Source organism: Monosiga brevicollis, genomic scaffold, assembly GCF_000002865.3.
Source record: "Monosiga brevicollis MX1 MONBRscaffold_14 genomic scaffold, whole genome shotgun sequence".
NCBI classification, from domain to species: Eukaryota; class Choanoflagellata; order Craspedida; family Salpingoecidae; genus Monosiga; species Monosiga brevicollis.
In genome coordinates, this window is record NW_001865051.1 from 951,754 (window position 1) to 969,256 (window position 17,503).

The following is a 17,503-nucleotide window of genomic DNA, read 5'->3' on the forward strand; positions in this document are numbered from 1 at the left end:
ATGCAAGGTCTTTGCCTGTCGGCAGGCCACGCGCTGCCCTATGTTCTCGCCATGGCTTTCATGCTAAGCACAACCTCTACTAATGCGCAGGCTACGCCTGCATCAACAACAGCCACGGCTGCCGGCTTCTCCACAACCAACGCCTCTGCCCAATCGACTCTTACTATTGGCCTGGTCAACAACTGTAAGCCCCCAAGCCTCACCACACTACAGTTGCACTATTGTCCAACCCCGCACTCCCCTCATGTTGGTCACCTTGTCTTAACCTTTAGATGAATATGCCCAGGCTCGTAAAGAAATGGAGGCCACTTTTCGCCTGCTGGATGTCGAGCCAGAGTTTGTAGTTGGGACGGCCCGTGAGATTCGTGAACTCGCCCGCATTAGCAAAATCGACCTGGCGTACTCCTCGAGCTCTTTTTTCGCCTGTCTTGCTGCCGAGTATGATGCGACCCCGGTGGCCAGCGTTGTTCTTCGTCAGAATGGTACGTGCCAGCTAAGGATGAGAGAGTCTTTGTCAATGATTGCGACCACTTTCAGGCTTTCATGGAAGCTGACTATCTCATAATTTGGATCTTTTGGCTGGAGTAGGCATCGATGTATCAAGATCTGGCGGTGTCATGTTTGCCGCCTCCAACAACAGTGCCGTGAAGACTATGGACGACTTTGCGGGCAAAATATTGGCTGCTATTGGTCGTGACTCTCTCCTGGGGTTTCAAGCCCAACGCCAAGAACTCCTTCGCAATGATTACAACGTCTACGACCTCTTTCCACAGGTATCCTCCATGTGGCATGAGACAAACACATCACATTTCATTGCCATGCTCGATCACGTAACAATCCAATCTTATGCTTGCTTGTGGTTTTGACAACCAGGTCATTTACACGGGTGATGCGGAACAAGTGGTGTGGGAAGTGTTGAACGGTGTGGCCGACGTCGGCTTTGTCAAAAGCGGTGTGATTGAAAGTAAGTTTGAGTTTCCGATGGCAAGAATTGCAACATAGCATTCACCTCTGACAACGGCGCACTGTACGGTGCCTCAGGCATGATCAAGCGAGGGCTTGTCTACGATCCCGACATCCACTTTATCAACGAATATAATCATCGATTGCGCAACGGCGATGCTTATCCTTTCCGCTGCTCCACCGATCTCTATGGCGGTTAGAACTTTGAGCACCTGTGCCTGAGCGACAATCACCAAAGACTTGTAGCTCACTCTCGCCTTTGCCATTGTAATCACCGCTCCTCCTAGAATGGGTTCTGTCCTCGATCGGTGAACTTTCTGAGCTGGTGCGAAAGACTGATGACATCGCACAAATACACGGGCATGGCATTGGCCGACCATTTCATCATTCTCATAGCCCTTGTCCATTTCCTATCCTCTAGGTGATTCACACCGCAGTGGCACAGCTTCTGGAGTTTGATAACACAGATTTCGTCCGAGTCGGCTTACCTAGCATCAGCTATTTTCGCCCCCCTCTGGCCTACATCAATACGCTTGATTTGCTGGTCAGTCGACGAGTAACGTGGTCCACACTATTTTTTTGTTCTTCTTGTTCACACGTATTTGACACGCACGTGCGCCACCCCGGCAGGAGGACCTGACAATTATGATCGACGATGGCGTCAGCAAGAGTTGCGACAGTTTGAGCTCCGACATCGAGGACGTTGTTTGCGCTTTTGGTTGGGCCCAGGCCGCTGACGTTTCATGCCAGAGCTCCACCAAGTACACGTGCCCTGATCGTGGTGACATCAACTACTCTTGCGTCTGTGAGCCTTGTGTCAAAGTCTGCAGCTCGGATGAGGTGTATACCCCCAACGGGAACTGCCGGTGCAAAGCGGGATTTGTTCGCTTAGGCTCCACGTGCCAGCCCATGGGCGTCTTCATTGCCGAGCTGTTGGTGCCATTGGTGTTTCTCGTGGTGCTGCTGGTTGCGTATCTAATGCATCGGCAGCGCCTGAAAGCCGATGGGATCTGGCAGATCGAAGCCCACGAGCTCGTCTTGGAACAGCCCACCGAGGTTCTCGGCTCTGGCTCGTTTGGTGTTGTGCTGGCTGCCAAGTTGCGCGGGCAGAGGGTGGCGGTTAAACGTGCCTACGTCAACAAGCGTCAAAAATACCGGACGGATAGCAAGGCCCCTGACAGCATGATCAAGGGCAGTGCGAACAACGCATTGGGTCTTCCCTTCCGCTCGCATCGTCACACAAGCAAGGGCAAACATCGCACAACCCGGCATCATGTGCGCAACGTCTTCGTGGAGGCTGAAGCTATTGCTGAAAAGGTTGCCAGCTCCAGCCATGGCTCTACCTTTCAATCAGGTCGCGTCACCACCATGTCTACTCGTCCATGGTACCAACGCATGTTTGGTCCTTCCGCCGAGACCTTAGCACGTCGCCAATTGTTTCGTGAGATGCGCCTTCTGAGTCGGATGCAACACGATAACATTTGCCGAATGATGGGCGCCGTGATTGAGTCTGGCATGGAACCCCTCATGGTTTTGTACGTTACTGTTGCTGACTCGCGCGCTTGTGACAAGTGGAAAGAGGGGAAGGACCTGCTGTTTCACCTGCTCATGCCGCCTGCTTACCGGTCTGTCGTTAGGGAGTATATGGAGATGGGGTCTTTGTACAGCATGCTCCACAATGAAGCCATGGATCTGGACGACGAATTCCGTTACAACGCTGTCCACGATATTACCAGTGGAATGCGTTACTTGCACAACGCCGACCTCATTCATGGAGACTTGAAGGCGCTGGTGAGAAAAGTTGTGCCATGAGCTCGCGCTCTTGATTGCCATGACATAACCACCTCTAATTCCAATTTTGTTCTTGCGCCGGCAGAATTGCTTGGTTGACAGCAAATTCCACGTCAAAGTATCCGATTTTGGCATGGCAGGTTTTGCCTCCGAGCACAGCCAGCGCGGCGGCACCCTCGCGTGGATGGCACCAGGTGAGTTTGCTGTCAAGGATGCGATCAGCGGACCTGAAGACGCCTGTTCTCACATGGCCCATCATTGACAGAATTGTTGCAGGGGGACGTGACCTCGTTTGCGAGTGATGTCTATAGCTTTGGCGTCGTCATGTTTGAGATTTTTGCCCGTGAGGACCCATATGAAGACACCGACTTTGACTCAGAGACCCTTGCTCAGAATGTTGTGCGCCGAAAACTTCGCCCATCGGCACCATCAAATATGCCCCCGGAGTTTAGCGTCTTGATGAACGTATGTTTGCACGCGCGTCGACGGCTGGAATCACTGGACACTGGATATATTTGCGGTACACACGCGCTCATCTTTTACACCAATGCATCAATAGGAATCCTTGGCTGCAGACCCTGACACACGACCCACGTTTGTGGAATTGTTGCGGCGCATTGAGCCCCTCGAAGGCAAGATGAAGATCAATGCGCGCAAGGGCAATGCTATGCTGCAAGACAACGCCCTGTTGGAACAAGTCTTCCCCAAACACATTGCCACGGCCCTCCGCGAGGGCCGAACTATCGGTACGCGTCCTTGCTTCTTTCGCAGCACATGCTGACGAAGGCGTGCCCTCAGAGCATGACAAGCATCTCAACCCCACACACATTCACCTCACTGAGTCTTTTCGCTTTTCTGTTCCGTTCCTTTGCACAGAGCCGGAGCACCATGCCGAGGTGACCATCTTCTTCTCGGACATTTGTGGCTTTACGGACATGAGCGCTACCCTGGAGCCGGTGCAGGTGTCCAACATGCTGGATCGCCTGTACACGGTGTTTGACAAGCTGTGCGACAAGCACGGACTGTACAAGATTGAGACGATTGGGGACGCGTACATGTGCGTGGGCAACCTGTTTACGCCTCAGCCGGATCATGCGGCGCGTGTGGCGCGGTTTGCGATGGATGCGCTGGCGGGGGCCAATGCGATTCCGATTCTGGAGGACGAGCCGGATGGCGACCACATTGACATTCGTGTGGGCTTCCACAGCGGACCTGTTGTGAGCAACGTGGTGGGGACGTTGACGCCGCGATTCTGTCTGTTTGGATCGACAGTGAATTGTGCATCGCGGATGGAGAGCAACAGTGTGCGGAACTGCATTCACATGTCACCGGAGGCGGCAGCGCTGGTGCAGAAGCAAGATGTGTCGCTGAACGTGATTCGTCGTGACCCTGTTGTGACGATCAAGGGCCTGGGCAAGATGCAGACGTATTGGTTGGGGCATGCACCGTCTACTCAAGAGGCCGAGGCGGCGAAACCGGCACGGAAGTCACTTTTGAGCGTGGCTTCGCGTCGTAGTTCGCGTCGTGCTTCCATGCTTCAGGATACCAACGCAGCCGCATCCGTCCGGGCTCGCATCCCTGAAACGCCTCATGTCATCTTCGATGAAGTGGCCGTGGACATGGATGCGGGGTGGCAGGATGAGGATGAGGCTCTTGCTAGGTCCAACACTGCTTCGGAAACGAACACCGATGACGGCGAAACGCAACTGTCCTCTCTATCTGAGTCGGCCACAACCGTTAGCATTATGCCTGATGAACCCAAGCTGAACCTGACTCAGCTTGCCCCTGTCTCCGCAGACCAAAACGTCAAAGTCATGGGTGACTCAGCTGTTTAGGACGTGATCGTGACGAGAATTTTGCATTGCTGCCACGTATGTCTTTAGGAGAAACGGCGTGACAGATTTCGCTTTTTTCGTGTTACACGACGATGTAAATGTGTGTCTTTGTACCTTAAGAGAGACCTGGGTCTCGGCTCTTCAATGCAGGCCATTACGAGTTGATGGACAATTATTTAGACGTATGATGAATGTTATCTCGAGGCTGGCATGCCATCGCGCACTGTTATCAACTTGCGTTCCTTAGATCAGGGAAAAGCGAGGTTCGACCACTTTCTATTGAATCATGTTAAACATGTTTCTTTTTGTTGAAGCCACGAGGTTTGGCACGCCTCCTGCCTCGTCTGCAAATGCAAGAAAAGACCCCTAAATGAAAGAGGGTCTCGCAAAACAGGGTCGTGTGTGCTGTTGGCGGCTGTTGTGGCAGGCAATCATGAGTTGACGTGCTTGTTCTGCCCCAATCATCAAGAAGGGTGCGGCCTGGTAACCCAGCCGCGTCGCTTGGGTGGTCAGAAGACCAGATGCCAGCCTTCTGGCTGGTGGTTGGGTTCGCTGGTCAATCGTGTCAGGCACAACGAGGCACCAGCCCGCTGCACCAGCCATGGCCGTCATGTCATGGCTTCTGCCCGATCGCCTTTTGGTTACATTGAACTTGGTTGTGCTTGAACAAGCGTCCGGTCCAATTGCTTTCATCACAAGCATGAGATGATGCCCATCAGACTTGAACACCCGTCTATTCTGCCGAAGTGGAAGACAGCCAAGTCATGAAGAGACAACAGAATCCCATTCACAACAAAATCGTTATGTGTATGAGTATTTGTGGCATTTGAGTGTGTGTCTGTGTGTGAGTGTGGGTGTGGTTTTACGCTGACAATACGAAATCAAAGTTCGTGTCCTAGTTCAGAAGAAAAAAGGATGCTTTTCGTTGAATCATGAAGGTGTGAGCCGAAGTCAGAAAGTGATGTAAGCACTGTCCCAACACTCAATCTTGGATTGGGGCGATCTCGCAGGGTCCGCTCAACAACCCCTGTCAATTTGACATGCGAGTCAGTTGCATCGTGAACACAAACTCTCGCATCGCATGGTATGACATCGCATAGCGTGGCATGGCATGGCATGGCATGGCATGAACATCAACAAAAACGGCTCGTCCCTGGGTTTCAAATCATAACAACGTGTGCCTCGTTGTTGCTGAGCGCCACTGGTTGTCAATTGTCTCCCTGAAAAAAAGGCATTTTTATCCTCGACTCGGTGGACACAACACCTTGCCACTCTCAACTTGCAAGCTGGTTGCTCCTGCTGCTTGGCAAAGGACTGCGCACCCGATCTTTTGATCAAGGCTGCTTTCTGTTCGGTAACCGCAGCATCGACCAGCGCTATGCTGGCCCGCATTGCCCTGGTGGTGATCGTGGCAACAGCCATTGTAGCTGCCCAAAATTCAACCGTCACCACGACCATGGCACCGGTGACAAAGCAGCCTTTTCGCCTCGGTCTGCTTGATAACTGTAAGTCTTGCCCCAAGCACAATGCCACGATCATTTGAAATTTCTCGCCTTGCACCTCGCGCCTCACCGGGGTCTTGTCCCGCGTTCCATAGATGCGCGCACGCGTGCTGTCGAGGAAATGAAAGTCACCATGGAGTTGCTGGGCCTCGACGTTGATATCATCGTCGCGCCACACGCTACCATCCGAGACCTCGCCCGCATTGGCAAGCTAGACGCCACCTACACACCCAGCGATCTGTTCGTGTGCATGGCCACCGAGTATGGTGTCACTCCTTTGGCAGGCGTCGTGCGCCGCCTCAACGGTCCGTTTGCGGGAGGACTCTTCTTTGCAAACTCAGATGATTCTCTTCACTAGGGTTCACCCCTTGCATGCCATGATCGCCACTGACACAGATGTGGATGTGGCCTATTCGGGTGGCGTCATGTTTACCTCTATTCACAGCAGTGTCAAGAGCATTGACGACTTCAAAGGCAGGGTCTTGGCTGCCATCGGGCGCGATTCGCTTCTCGGGTTTCAAGCTCAACGCCATGAGCTCTGGAAGCAAGGCCTCAACGTCTATGAGCTGTTCCCCCAGGTACACACCTTGGCTGGAAGATAGGATTTCTTGACAATATTAGGGGTGGCACTCGCCCTGCTGAGCTTTGACTCAAAGTTTAATCTTCTTGTTTTATTTTTAGGTCATTTACACCGGCGATGCCGAACAAGTCGTTTGGGAGGTTCTCAACGGCACTGCGGACGTGGGATTTGTCACAAGTGGCGTGATCGATGGTATGTTAGCCACTGGTAGACTCGCCCAAACTGAAAAAGCCCAGGAGCCTGCTCGAAAAACCTACTTTTGATGAAACCTTCTGGTTGCACAGCCATGGTAAAGCAGGGTCTTGTGTTCACGCCAGACATCAACTTTCTCAACGAGTACAACCATCGTTTTGCTAGTGGCGAAGCTTACCCTTTTCGTTGCTCCACGGGTCTATTTGGTGGTAAGCACAGAACGTCTTTGCGCTGAAATCTTCTTGTGGTTGTATCAACTTGACCTGCACCTTACCAATGCATATCTACTGCTCATCCTAGAATGGGTCTTGGCGTCCGTGGGTAACTTGCCCGAGCAGGCAAGTACAGGCGTGTGGCCTCGTCTTTGAGCATGTGTGCACCTCAGAACCAGCCCTTGAAGCCAGCATCTCTGACCGGCCTTGTTGGATGTGAGTAGCTGGTTCACACCGCAGTGTCGGATCTTTTCGAGTTTAACGCAAGTCATTTCGAAGCGCTCGGCTTGAACGGAATTAGCTATTTCCGCCCACCCCTCGCGTACATCAATACGCTGGGCTTGCTGGTGAGGTCTTGGCCATGTCTTTGGCTTTGTTCTTGTTGTCTCGATAACCAAAGCGTTGATAAGACAAACACACTGGTCGATCAGCCATAGTGTTCTCACAATGCACACGTACTGTGGATACCTCCTTGGCAGGAGGATTTGACAATCATGGTCGAGGATGAGTCATACCAAAAAAGCTGCGAAAAAATGAGCTCGAGCACGGCAGACGTGGTCTGCGCGTTTGGTTGGACTCAAGCCAAAGACGTTTCCTGTGACACCACAAGCCTGTACTCCTGCCCTGAGCGCGAGGGTTTCAACTACACTTGTGTTTGTGAACCTTGTGTCCAGATTTGTCCCTCCGACGAAACCTACACCATGGACGGAACGTGCCGTTGCAAAACCGGCTTCGTGCGAGTCGGCGCCTCTTGTTTCGAGCTTGGCGTCTTCATTGTGCAAGTCATTGTTCCCATTGCACTGCTGGTGGGTCTTTTGATTGTGTATCTTCTCTACCGCCAGCGCCTCAAAGCCGACGGCATTTGGCAAGTTGATCCCAGTGAGCTGGTCATTGAACAGCCAGCTGAGGTCTTGGGTTCAGGATCCTTTGGTGTTGTGCTGGCTGCCAAGCTCCGCGGGCAAATGGTGGCTGTCAAGCGTGCTTATGTCAGCAAGCACGGCAAGTTTCGAACCTCCAGCAAGACCACCGAAAGCATCATGAAGAGTGGTACCAATAACGCGTATGGCTTGCCCTTTCGCTCCCACCGACAACAAACGGGCAAAAGCAAGGAGCGCACGGCCCGGCAACTCGTGCGCAACGTGTTTGCAGAAGCCGAGGCCGTGGCCGAAAAGCTTGGAAGCACCCACGGCTCGACCAATCGATCGGGCCGGGCAACGACCATGTCTCGACGCCCTTGGTATGAGCGTTTGTTCGGCCCTTCTGCTGAGACGCGCGCTCGGCGCCAGCTCTTTCGTGAGATGCGCTTGCTGAGCCGCATGCAGCATGACAACATTTGTCGCATGATGGGCGCCGTTGTCGAGTCGGGCATGGAGCCTTTGATGATTCTGTACGTGCTAAGGACCGCGTGGGGGATGGGGTTGAAGCCATTCCTGTTTGCAATCTCATATGCTTGGCGCGTGCTGTTGTGGCAGGGAGTACATGGAAATGGGCTCACTATACAGCATGCTTCACAACGAGGCCATGGATCTGGACGATGACTTTCGCTACAACGCACTTCATGACATTACCAGTGGAATGCGATATCTGCACAACGCAGATCTTATTCACGGCGATTTGAAGGCTTTGGTAAGTGCGTGCCACCTCGACTCTTGTTTGAGGGCATAGACGAAGGCTCACGACCAGAACACACCGCAGAATTGCTTGGTGGACAGCAAATTCCACGTCAAAGTGTCCGACTTTGGCATGGCAGGCTTCGCCTCGGAGCATAGCCAGCGCGGCGGCACACTTTCATGGATGGCACCCGGTCAGTAGCTCGACTTTTTTTCCGCTTCTCGCTTCAGAATTGCGGTATAGCGCTTCCGGCTGATATAAATAAATACGTGCGCATGCGGTATATATGCAGAGCTGCTCCAGGGCGGCATTACCACCTTTGAAAGTGATGTTTACAGCTTTGGCATCGTCATGTTTGAGATTTTTGCTCGCGAAGATCCCTATGAGGATGTGGAGTATGACACACAGATGCTTGTGCAAAACATCGTGCGCCGAAAGCTACGCCCAACGCCACCTTCCAGCATGCCTCCGGAGTTTGCGGTCCTCATGAATGTAGGTTTGCAAGAGGTCTTCCTTCGAATGCCATGTTCTTGATCTTAGCCTGGCACTGGCATGATCTCACCCCTCTGTTGAATTCGTAGGAGGCATTGGCTTCCGACCCAGACACCCGGCCCACCTTTATCGAGCTGATGCGTCGCATTGAACCTCTCGAGGGCAAGATGAAGGTCAATGCGCGCAAGGGTGCCTTTCAGGACAACGCCCTGTTGGAACAAGTCTTCCCCAAACACATTGCCACGGCCCTCCGCGAGGGCCGAACTATCGGTACGCGCCCTTGCTTCTTTCGCAGCACATGCTGACGAAGGCGTGCCCTCAGAGCATGACAAGCATCTCGACCCCACACACATTCACCTCACTGAGTCTTTTCGCTTTTCTGTTCCGTTCCTTTGCACAGAGCCGGAGCACCATGCCGAGGTGACCATCTTCTTCTCGGACATTTGTGGCTTTACGGACATGAGCGCTACCCTGGAGCCGGTGCAGGTGTCCAACATGCTGGATCGCCTGTACACGGTGTTTGACAAGCTGTGCGACAAGCACGGACTGTACAAGATTGAGACGATTGGGGACGCGTACATGTGCGTGGGCAACCTGTTTACGCCCCAGCCGGATCATGCGGCGCGTGTGGCGCGGTTTGCGATGGATGCGCTGGCGGGGGCCAATGCGATTCCGATCCTGGAGGACGAGCCGGATGGCGACCACATTGACATTCGTGTGGGCTTCCACAGCGGGCCCGTTGTGAGCAATGTGGTGGGGACGCTGACGCCGCGATTCTGTCTGTTTGGATCCACTGTGAACTGTGCGTCGCGGATGGAGAGCAACAGCGTGCGGAACTGCATTCACATGTCACCGGAGGCGGCGGCGCTGGTGCAGAAGCAGGATGTGTCGCTGAACGTGATTCGTCGTGATCCTGTTGTGACGATCAAGGGCCTGGGCAAGATGCAGACGTACTGGCTAGGACATGCACCGCCGAGTGAAGCAAGCATGGAAGTGCCAGTGAATCGCAAATCGCGCAAGTCACAATTCAGTGTGGCTTCGATGCGCAGTCTGGCCTCGGTTCCCAACTCGCGCAGGCCTTCAAACATTCGGGATTTGGTGGTCCCTCCTTCGCCCATGGCCCCGCAGGTTATGTTTGACAGCGTGGCTGTGGATATTATTTCCGACGAGCCTTTGGTGAAGGAACAACAACATCTCATCGGCTCACCCCTTTCCAAATCAGCTGTGACGCTCAAGATTGATGACGATAGCAGCTGCGCCAAGTCGACGGATACGGACCTCACCGCAGCTAGCGTGGTGGATATTGAGCTCGTTATGGACAGCAGCGTCTAGCGTAAGATTTTTCAATTTCTTCAGAACCATGTCATCAACGGTCCAATTGGGGTTCTGTTGAAATGTTGGGACGCCCTGCCAAAAGAGTCCTTGAGGACCAAAGAGCGCCCCCCGCTCACCCTGTTTTATCCAATGTCAATATCATCCGAGGCAAAGGACCTCTCACATTTTGCAAACCTGACTGATTGAATTGACGCCTTCGAACTCCTCAACAATGGACCCAACCCAATTGCGATTCCTGCCCAACCATAGCTGCGCGCCGTTTGCTTTCGAACCCAACCCAAGTGTGGTGCAGGTGTGCCTCTTTTTATCGCTCTGACAGGCTGCCCATGGCAACTTCCGTACTCAGCCAACCTTGAGGCCCTGAGCCGCCAGACCAACCATTCCCGGGTAGAAAAGAGACGATCATCATTCGCTTGCCTCTTCGATACTCTTGAGTGCCCACAACGGTCCTGGCTTGCATTGGCAGCCGAAGGCAGAGAAGGAGGTAGGAGGAGGAGGGACAAGGAGAGCCAATGCTAACTGGCGAGGGAGGGGACAAGGCAGGCATGATATGATGCCCCCCCCCCTCCCTCCAATGCCTTCTGAAATACACGCAACGAACAGTAAAATCGGATTGAATTGCACCTTCTGCTGTTTTGTTAATCGAACCAAAGGTAGTTTATGCATGTAAACTTCAAGTTTAAGTTGTGACAACCAAAACTCTTGCATGATGACAATGTCGATTCCGACGAAAACAGCGTGACCGACCGACTATCTTGCGTGTTTGTCCCCAACGCCATGTCTTGGGGTACACACCGCGTTGGGTGTGAGTAAGGTCGAGTGAGGACGTCGTGGGTGAGTTCACAACATTCATTCCAATGTTTGATGCAAGCTTAACTCAATATTCACGCATGTTGCATGACCTTGACAACACTGCTGACGGTCATCCTGTCCGCTCAAAGTACTTTGTACCGTTTTTCTCTCTTTCTTTTACGTAATTTGACCCAACCCTGTCCGCGTTATGTCCGGAGACATCAACCCATCATGCAAGTACATGTACAGGGCAGGGCCATGATGTTGGGGGGGCTGGTGCCCATGATGGGGGCTGGTCGGGCTGGGTGATGTTGAAGCGGAGAGCCGGGGGGCGGAGGGGGGGAGCGAAGCGAAAGCGGGGTTTACTGATCATTGTGGGCTTGCGCAAAAAGGTTCGATTCGTCCTGTGTCAGTGAGTTGGTTTTCAGCGAACCCCTCCCAGCGTCGTGGTGGTATGTTTGGCTAGTTCGAATCACCCCTTCCTGCCCCACAATGAGCTGGGCAGTAAGAAGCCCCTCGCCCGCACCGCACCCTGAGATCTTGGCTGTTGGCCGCGCCCGCGTTCAACATCGGGCATTTTTCTCCATCGCGCCCTTCCTCTCAGAACAACTACAACTACTACTACTACTACTACTACTACTACTACTACTACTACTACTCCTATTACTTCTACAACGACAACAACAACACGCTTCTCTCTCGCCGCCGTTTCTTCATCTTGCGTGAACCGGGGCTATGACCTCACGTCACCTGCTGATGGCCTTTGCCATCGCGGCCCTCGTTGGGCCTTTGGAAGCCGCCCTGATTTCGGTCAACGGCTCACGGCCCCGTATTGGCATGGTCGATAACTGTGCGTCATCTCCTGCCCACTGCTACCCACTGCCAATCATCGGCTCAATCAGCTGACGCTGCTGATGTTGCTTTTTTTCTCCTCCTTCCCTCTATTCAGTTGGCTACCACATTGCACGCAAGGACATCGATGCCACTATGTATCTTCTCAACATCGAACCCAAATACGTGATTGGCACTGCCACAGAAGTCCGTGAGCTGGCCCGTGTGGGCAAGATTGATCTTGCCTTTACACCAAGCGATCTCTTTGGCTGCATGGCTGCTGAGTACAACATTGCCCCTGTGGCAACCATTGTGCGCCGATTCAATGGTACGCCTTTTCTTTTTTTGGGGCTTTTTTGTTTTTAATGATTTATTATGTATTCCACTCTTTTGATTCTTGCCCATAACTCGGCTCGTGTGGATTCAGGCGTGGATGTGTCCGACTCTGCTGGCGTCATCTTCACTCGCCACGAGCTCAAGAACATCAAAACAATCGAAGACATCAAGGGCAAGACGGTGGCTGCTATGGGCTTTGATTCCCTCTTTGGATTTCAAGCCCAGCGCTACGAAATGTACCGTGCTGGCATGATACTCTTCGACGAGGTCCCCGAGGTACGCAACGCAGTCTAACGATCCTCAAGCTGCTCTGCTGCACACCCGCATCCTTTCCTCATGGCCTCTTTCTCGGTCTGTGAATGATTAGGTTATCTTTACTGGAAATTTTTTTCAAGTCGTCTGGGAGGTCCTCAATGGCACCGCCGACGTTGGTTTTGTGCAGAGTGGTATCATCGAAGGTAAGAACAAAAAAAAAAATTATGAGCAGACCGATTATGCTTATCTCACGTTGATCACGTTCTTGTCTTAGAAATGGTCGAGGCCGGTCTGATTCACACGCCTGATATTCGATTTATTAATGAGTACAACCATCGCCTGCGCAATGGCGTCCCATATCCGTTTCGTTGCTCCACTGATCTCTACGGCGGTAAGGCGTACTTTGCATCTCGCAGCCGGGGCACAAGAACAAACTCACTCTCATAGAGGCTGCGTTGTTTTCTCATTATGAACCGATGCGCTTGCTACGAATCTCTTAGACTGGGTCCTGTCTGCCATTACCCATTTGAGTGAAAATGTAAGACTGCCGGTTTGCTCAGCTTCTGATTTTGAGGTGTGGGCACATCTACTGGTGATGGTAGCAAAGGCCTGACAACCTTGCCTTGGGCTCCAATCTCGCTTGTTCTTTGCAGGATATTCAAGGTCCTGTGGCATCCCTCTTTCAGTTCAACAACTCGTTTTATAAGAAGGCCAACGCTGCCACACTCAGCTATTGGCGCCCTCCCCTGGCCTACATGAACACCATTGATCTGCTTGTACGTCCTCCTTGTCGAATTTATCAGCTGCTTTTGTCTGCATTGCAGTCTTACAGCTGTCCCAATTTTGATGGTGCCCACAGGAGGACTTGAGCTTGTTGCAAACCGTCGACGGCGTCAAGAATTGTGCCAGCATGAACTCCGACTCAACTGACATTGTCTGTCCATTTGGTTTCAAGCAGGCCAAAGACATGTCCTGCAGTGCCGCCAAGGGTTATTCATGCCCCTATCGTCCCGGCTACAACTACACCTGCGTGTGCAGGCCCTGCATCAGAGCTTGTGGAGAGTTGGAGACGTACTCGATCGATGGCTCTTGTACTTGCAGCAACGGTGCCATCAAGGTCATTGGCGTCTGCCAACCACTCGGCGTCTTAGCCGCCATCATCCTGGGCCCCGTCATTGTCTTTGTTGCCGTTCTGATCTTGTACCTGGTTCACCGCCAACATCTCAAGGCAGATGGCATCTGGCAAATCAATCCCAGCGAGCTCATTCTGGAACAACCTCCCGAGGTGCTGGGAGCTGGCTCCTACGGTGTGGTCCTTGCCGCCAAGCTGCGTGGCCAAATGGTGGCCGTCAAGCGTGCTTATGTTAACAAAAGCAACAAGTATCGCCATGCATCACGCACCAACACCACCAATGCCAGCACCTCGTCTGGGTTCCATTTTGGCGGACACAACCAATCTCGGGCTCGCGATCGCAGTGCGCGTTTGCGCATGCGAAACTTTTTCATCGAAGCCGAAGCTGCCGCTGCCGAGTTTAGCAGCCATGGTCACTCTGCTGCGCGATCCACCCACGCGACTCGCGCCGCCAAGCCGTGGTGGGTGCGCATTTTTGGTCCTTCCGCCGAGACACGTGCGCGTCGCCAACTTTTCCGTGAGATGCGCCTGCTGAGCCGCATGCAGCATGACAACATCTGCCGCATGCTGGGCGCCGTTGTCGAATCAGGCATGGAGCCTCTGATGGTGCTGTGAGTCTGCAAATGGCCTCAACAATGCTTCGCATGCCGCTGATTGTCGATCTCATTCTGTCAGAAATCCTCATCTTTTGCTTACGTCTTGCCCATCACAGGGAATGCATGGAGATGGGCTCTCTCTACAACATGCTCCACAACGAAGCCATGGATTTGGATGACGACTTCCGCTATAACGCCCTTCACGACATTATTAGTGGCATGCGTTACTTGCACAATTCCGACCTGGTTCACGGTGACCTCAAGGCCTTGGTTCGTTGGTCCGCTTGAGTGATCGTTGGCACTGCATTTGTCAAAGCAAAGCAACCATGTCCTTCCCTCGCCTATCCTTGCTAATCGTACATGCACCTGCCCTATATTACAGAACTGCTTGGTGGACGGCAAATTCCATGTGAAGGTGTCTGACTTTGGCATGGCCGCCTTTTCGGATGAACACTCCCAGCAGGGTGGCACCCTGGCCTGGATGGCGCCTGGTTCGTGTCATGCTCAATTGCCGCTTTTCCTGTAGCGTAACCATAGTTGCCATGTACACACCTAACCTCCTGTCTTCTTTTGACTACGGGGCTTTTGTGTGTTTATAGAGCTTTTGCAGGGTGGCAGCACCTCATTTGCCAGCGACGTGTACAGCTTTGGCATTGTCATGTTTGAGGTCTTTGCTCGCGCGGATCCCTATGATGATGTGGAGTACGACTCGGAGACCCTGGTACAAAACATTCTGCGCCGCAAGCTTCGCCCTGCTGCCCCACCGAACATGCCCAACGAATATGCCGTCTTGATGAACGTGCGTGAAACTTGCTCGAGGCTACTTTGACGGCGAAGTGCCAAACGCACCTGAAGCTACATCTCAACTTACAAGGGGTTTGTGTTTCGGGCGTATCTTTGAGTAGGAAGCTCTCTCGACGGATTCCGAAACGCGTCCTACATTTATCGAGCTGCTCCGCCGCACTGAGCCTCTCGAGGGCAAAATGAAGGCCAATTCTCGCAAGACACATGCCACCCTCCAAGACGATGCGCTCCTGGAGCAGGTCTTCCCCAAGCACATTGCAGCAGCCTTGCGCGAGGGGCGCACTGTCGGTATGTGTCTTTAAAAGTCCTTTGTGTACCCGTGTCGTTGCCTTTCACACTCTTGATATCTATGCAAACCTTGCTCTCATGCGTTGGGTGCCTTATCACAGAGCCGGAACATCATGCCGAGGTGACCATCTTTTTCTCGGACATTTGTGGCTTTACGGACATGAGCGCTACGCTGGAGCCGGTACAGGTGTCTAACATGCTCAACCGTCTCTACACCGTGTTTGATGCCCTTTGCGACAAGCACGGACTGTACAAGATTGAGACGATTGGGGACGCGTACATGTGCGTGGGCAACCTGTTTACGACACAGCTGGATCATGCAGCGCGGGTGGCGCGGTTTGCAATGGACGCTATGGAAGCCGCCAACGCCATTCCGATTCTGGAGGACGAGCCGGATGGCGACCACATTGACATTCGTGTGGGCTTCCACAGCGGACCTGTTGTGAGCAATGTGGTGGGAACGCTGACGCCGCGATTCTGTCTGTTCGGATCGACTGTGAACTGTGCGTCGCGAATGGAGAGCAACAGCGTGCGAAACTGCATTCACATTTCACCGGAGGCGGCGGCGTTGGTGCAGAAGCAGGATGCTTCACTCAAAGTGATCAAGCGCAACCCGATCGTGACGATCAAGGGCTTGGGCAAGATGCAGACGTTCTGGCTGAACCAGGCCCCCGACACGATGGAGGCTGAGGCTGCAGCCAAGAACAAGCGCCGCTCACACGTGAGTGCCTTTTCGGTGGCCAGTATGGCCAGTCGCGTCTCCAGCGTGCAATACCTGAAGGAAGCGGACGATAGCAAGATTGACTCTGTGAGCGTAATTCTCGACAATGTGTCGAGCAAAAACCGCCGTCGATCTTCGGCCACTTCGGCACGCGCCAAACCCCGCGCAAGTGTGGGCTCGCGCAACCTTGTGCGCTTTGAAGATGTCACCATTGACATCGACGGGTCCAAGGAAGCACCCGAAAGCAAGGTGCTGCCTGAAGTCAATGAGCTCGGCGAGACGAGCATGATTTAAACGATGACTGTCTTCGTAATCGACCATTTTACCCAGCCTTGTAGGCCCCAAGCTCCAGAGTGAGCTCTGGGATATATTTCTAACCGCGCACGCTTGGTATCGTCTCTCTCTCTCTCTCTCTCTCTCTCTCTCTCTCTCTCTCTCTCTCTCTGTCTCTCTCTCTCATTCTCGAAATTGAATGCACTTGACGATTGATGAAAGCACTCAGTGCCATGCACAACATGATCGGATGAGATGGTGCTTCGAAGGAGGTTGGGATGTACATGGCATCTCCAGATCGCTTTGTCTCTCTGGCTGTATGTCCGTCTCGGTCGATGGAAGCAACTTGGCACATTTATCGACAACGGCTTGATCCACTCGGGGCAACTGGGGCAACGCGATCCTTTCCCTGCGTGTACATGTTGATGTACATGACACATTGTATTTCGCTGGTGTGGGCAGGCCGCCTGGCTTTTGAGGCAATTCACATCTTGATGCCAATTGTCTCTCTCTGTCTCTCTCTGTCTCTCTCTGTCTCTCTCTGTCTCTCTCTGTCTCTCTGTCTCTCTCTGTCTCTCTCTGTCTCTCTCTGTCTCTCTCTGTCTCTCTCTGTCTCTCTCTGTCTCTCTCTCTGTCTCTCTGTCTGTCTGTCTCTGTCTGTCTCTGTCTGTCTGTCTGTCTCTGTCTGTCTCTGTCTGTCTCTCTGTCTGTCTCTGTCTGTCTGTCTGTCTCTGTCTGTCTCTGTCTGTCTGTCTGTCTCTGTCTGTCTCTGTCTGTCTGTCTGTCTGTCTGTCTGTCTGTCTGTCTGTCTGTCTGTCTGTCTGTCTGTCTGTCTGTCTGTCTGTCTCTGTCTGTCTGTCTGTCTGTCTCTCTCTGTCTGTCTGTCGGTCTCTCTCTCTCTGTCTCTGTCTCTCTGTCTCTGTCTCTCTCTCTCTCTCTCTCTCTCTCTCTCTCTCTCTCTC

The 17,503-nt window shown here is 53.0% G+C and overlaps 3 protein-coding genes across 3 annotated transcripts in view; all 3 read left to right on the plus strand.

Annotated features, from left to right (window-relative positions):
• Window positions 1–4,589, plus strand: MONBRDRAFT_26544 (uncharacterized protein; the record flags this gene model as incomplete). The annotated part of the gene is made up of 13 exons (XM_001746834.1): window positions 1–184; window positions 273–482; window positions 589–773; window positions 874–964; window positions 1,042–1,158; window positions 1,251–1,288; window positions 1,385–1,507; window positions 1,594–2,498; window positions 2,601–2,754; window positions 2,840–2,948; window positions 3,020–3,219; window positions 3,314–3,500; window positions 3,631–4,589. The coding sequence occupies 13 exons, from the start codon at window positions 1–3 to the stop codon at window positions 4,587–4,589; spliced, it is 3,462 nt and encodes a 1,153-aa protein (XP_001746886.1).
• Window positions 4,590–5,839: 1,250 nt separating this feature from the next.
• Window positions 5,840–16,756, plus strand: MONBRDRAFT_32949 (uncharacterized protein). Its single transcript, XM_001746835.1, has 27 exons — window positions 5,840–6,094; window positions 6,187–6,396; window positions 6,488–6,669; window positions 6,773–6,863; window positions 6,956–7,072; window positions 7,316–7,422; window positions 7,555–8,462; window positions 8,548–8,701; window positions 8,741–8,879; window positions 8,979–9,178; window positions 9,268–9,448; window positions 9,579–10,504; window positions 10,905–10,997; window positions 11,910–12,027; window positions 12,255–12,464; window positions 12,564–12,748; window positions 12,840–12,930; window positions 13,002–13,118; window positions 13,228–13,277; window positions 13,381–13,503; window positions 13,587–14,470; window positions 14,572–14,725; window positions 14,838–14,946; window positions 15,055–15,254; window positions 15,361–15,547; window positions 15,649–16,437; window positions 16,607–16,756. Exons 1-27 carry the CDS (start codon window positions 5,968–5,970, stop codon window positions 16,738–16,740), a joined length of 6,786 nt encoding a protein of 2,261 aa, XP_001746887.1. The 5' UTR covers window positions 5,840–5,967; the 3' UTR covers window positions 16,741–16,756.
• Window positions 16,757–16,960: 204 nt separating this feature from the next.
• MONBRDRAFT_32950 (uncharacterized protein) overlaps window positions 16,961–17,503 on the plus strand; it is a gene marked incomplete at its 5' end in the record, with an annotated part of 1,953 nt that continues 1,410 nt past the window's right edge. Inside the window, one exon of the mRNA XM_001746836.1 lies at window positions 16,961–17,462. Within this exon, the coding sequence (XP_001746888.1) occupies window positions 16,961–17,462 (502 nt within the window). The remainder of the gene's footprint in view (window positions 17,463–17,503) is intronic.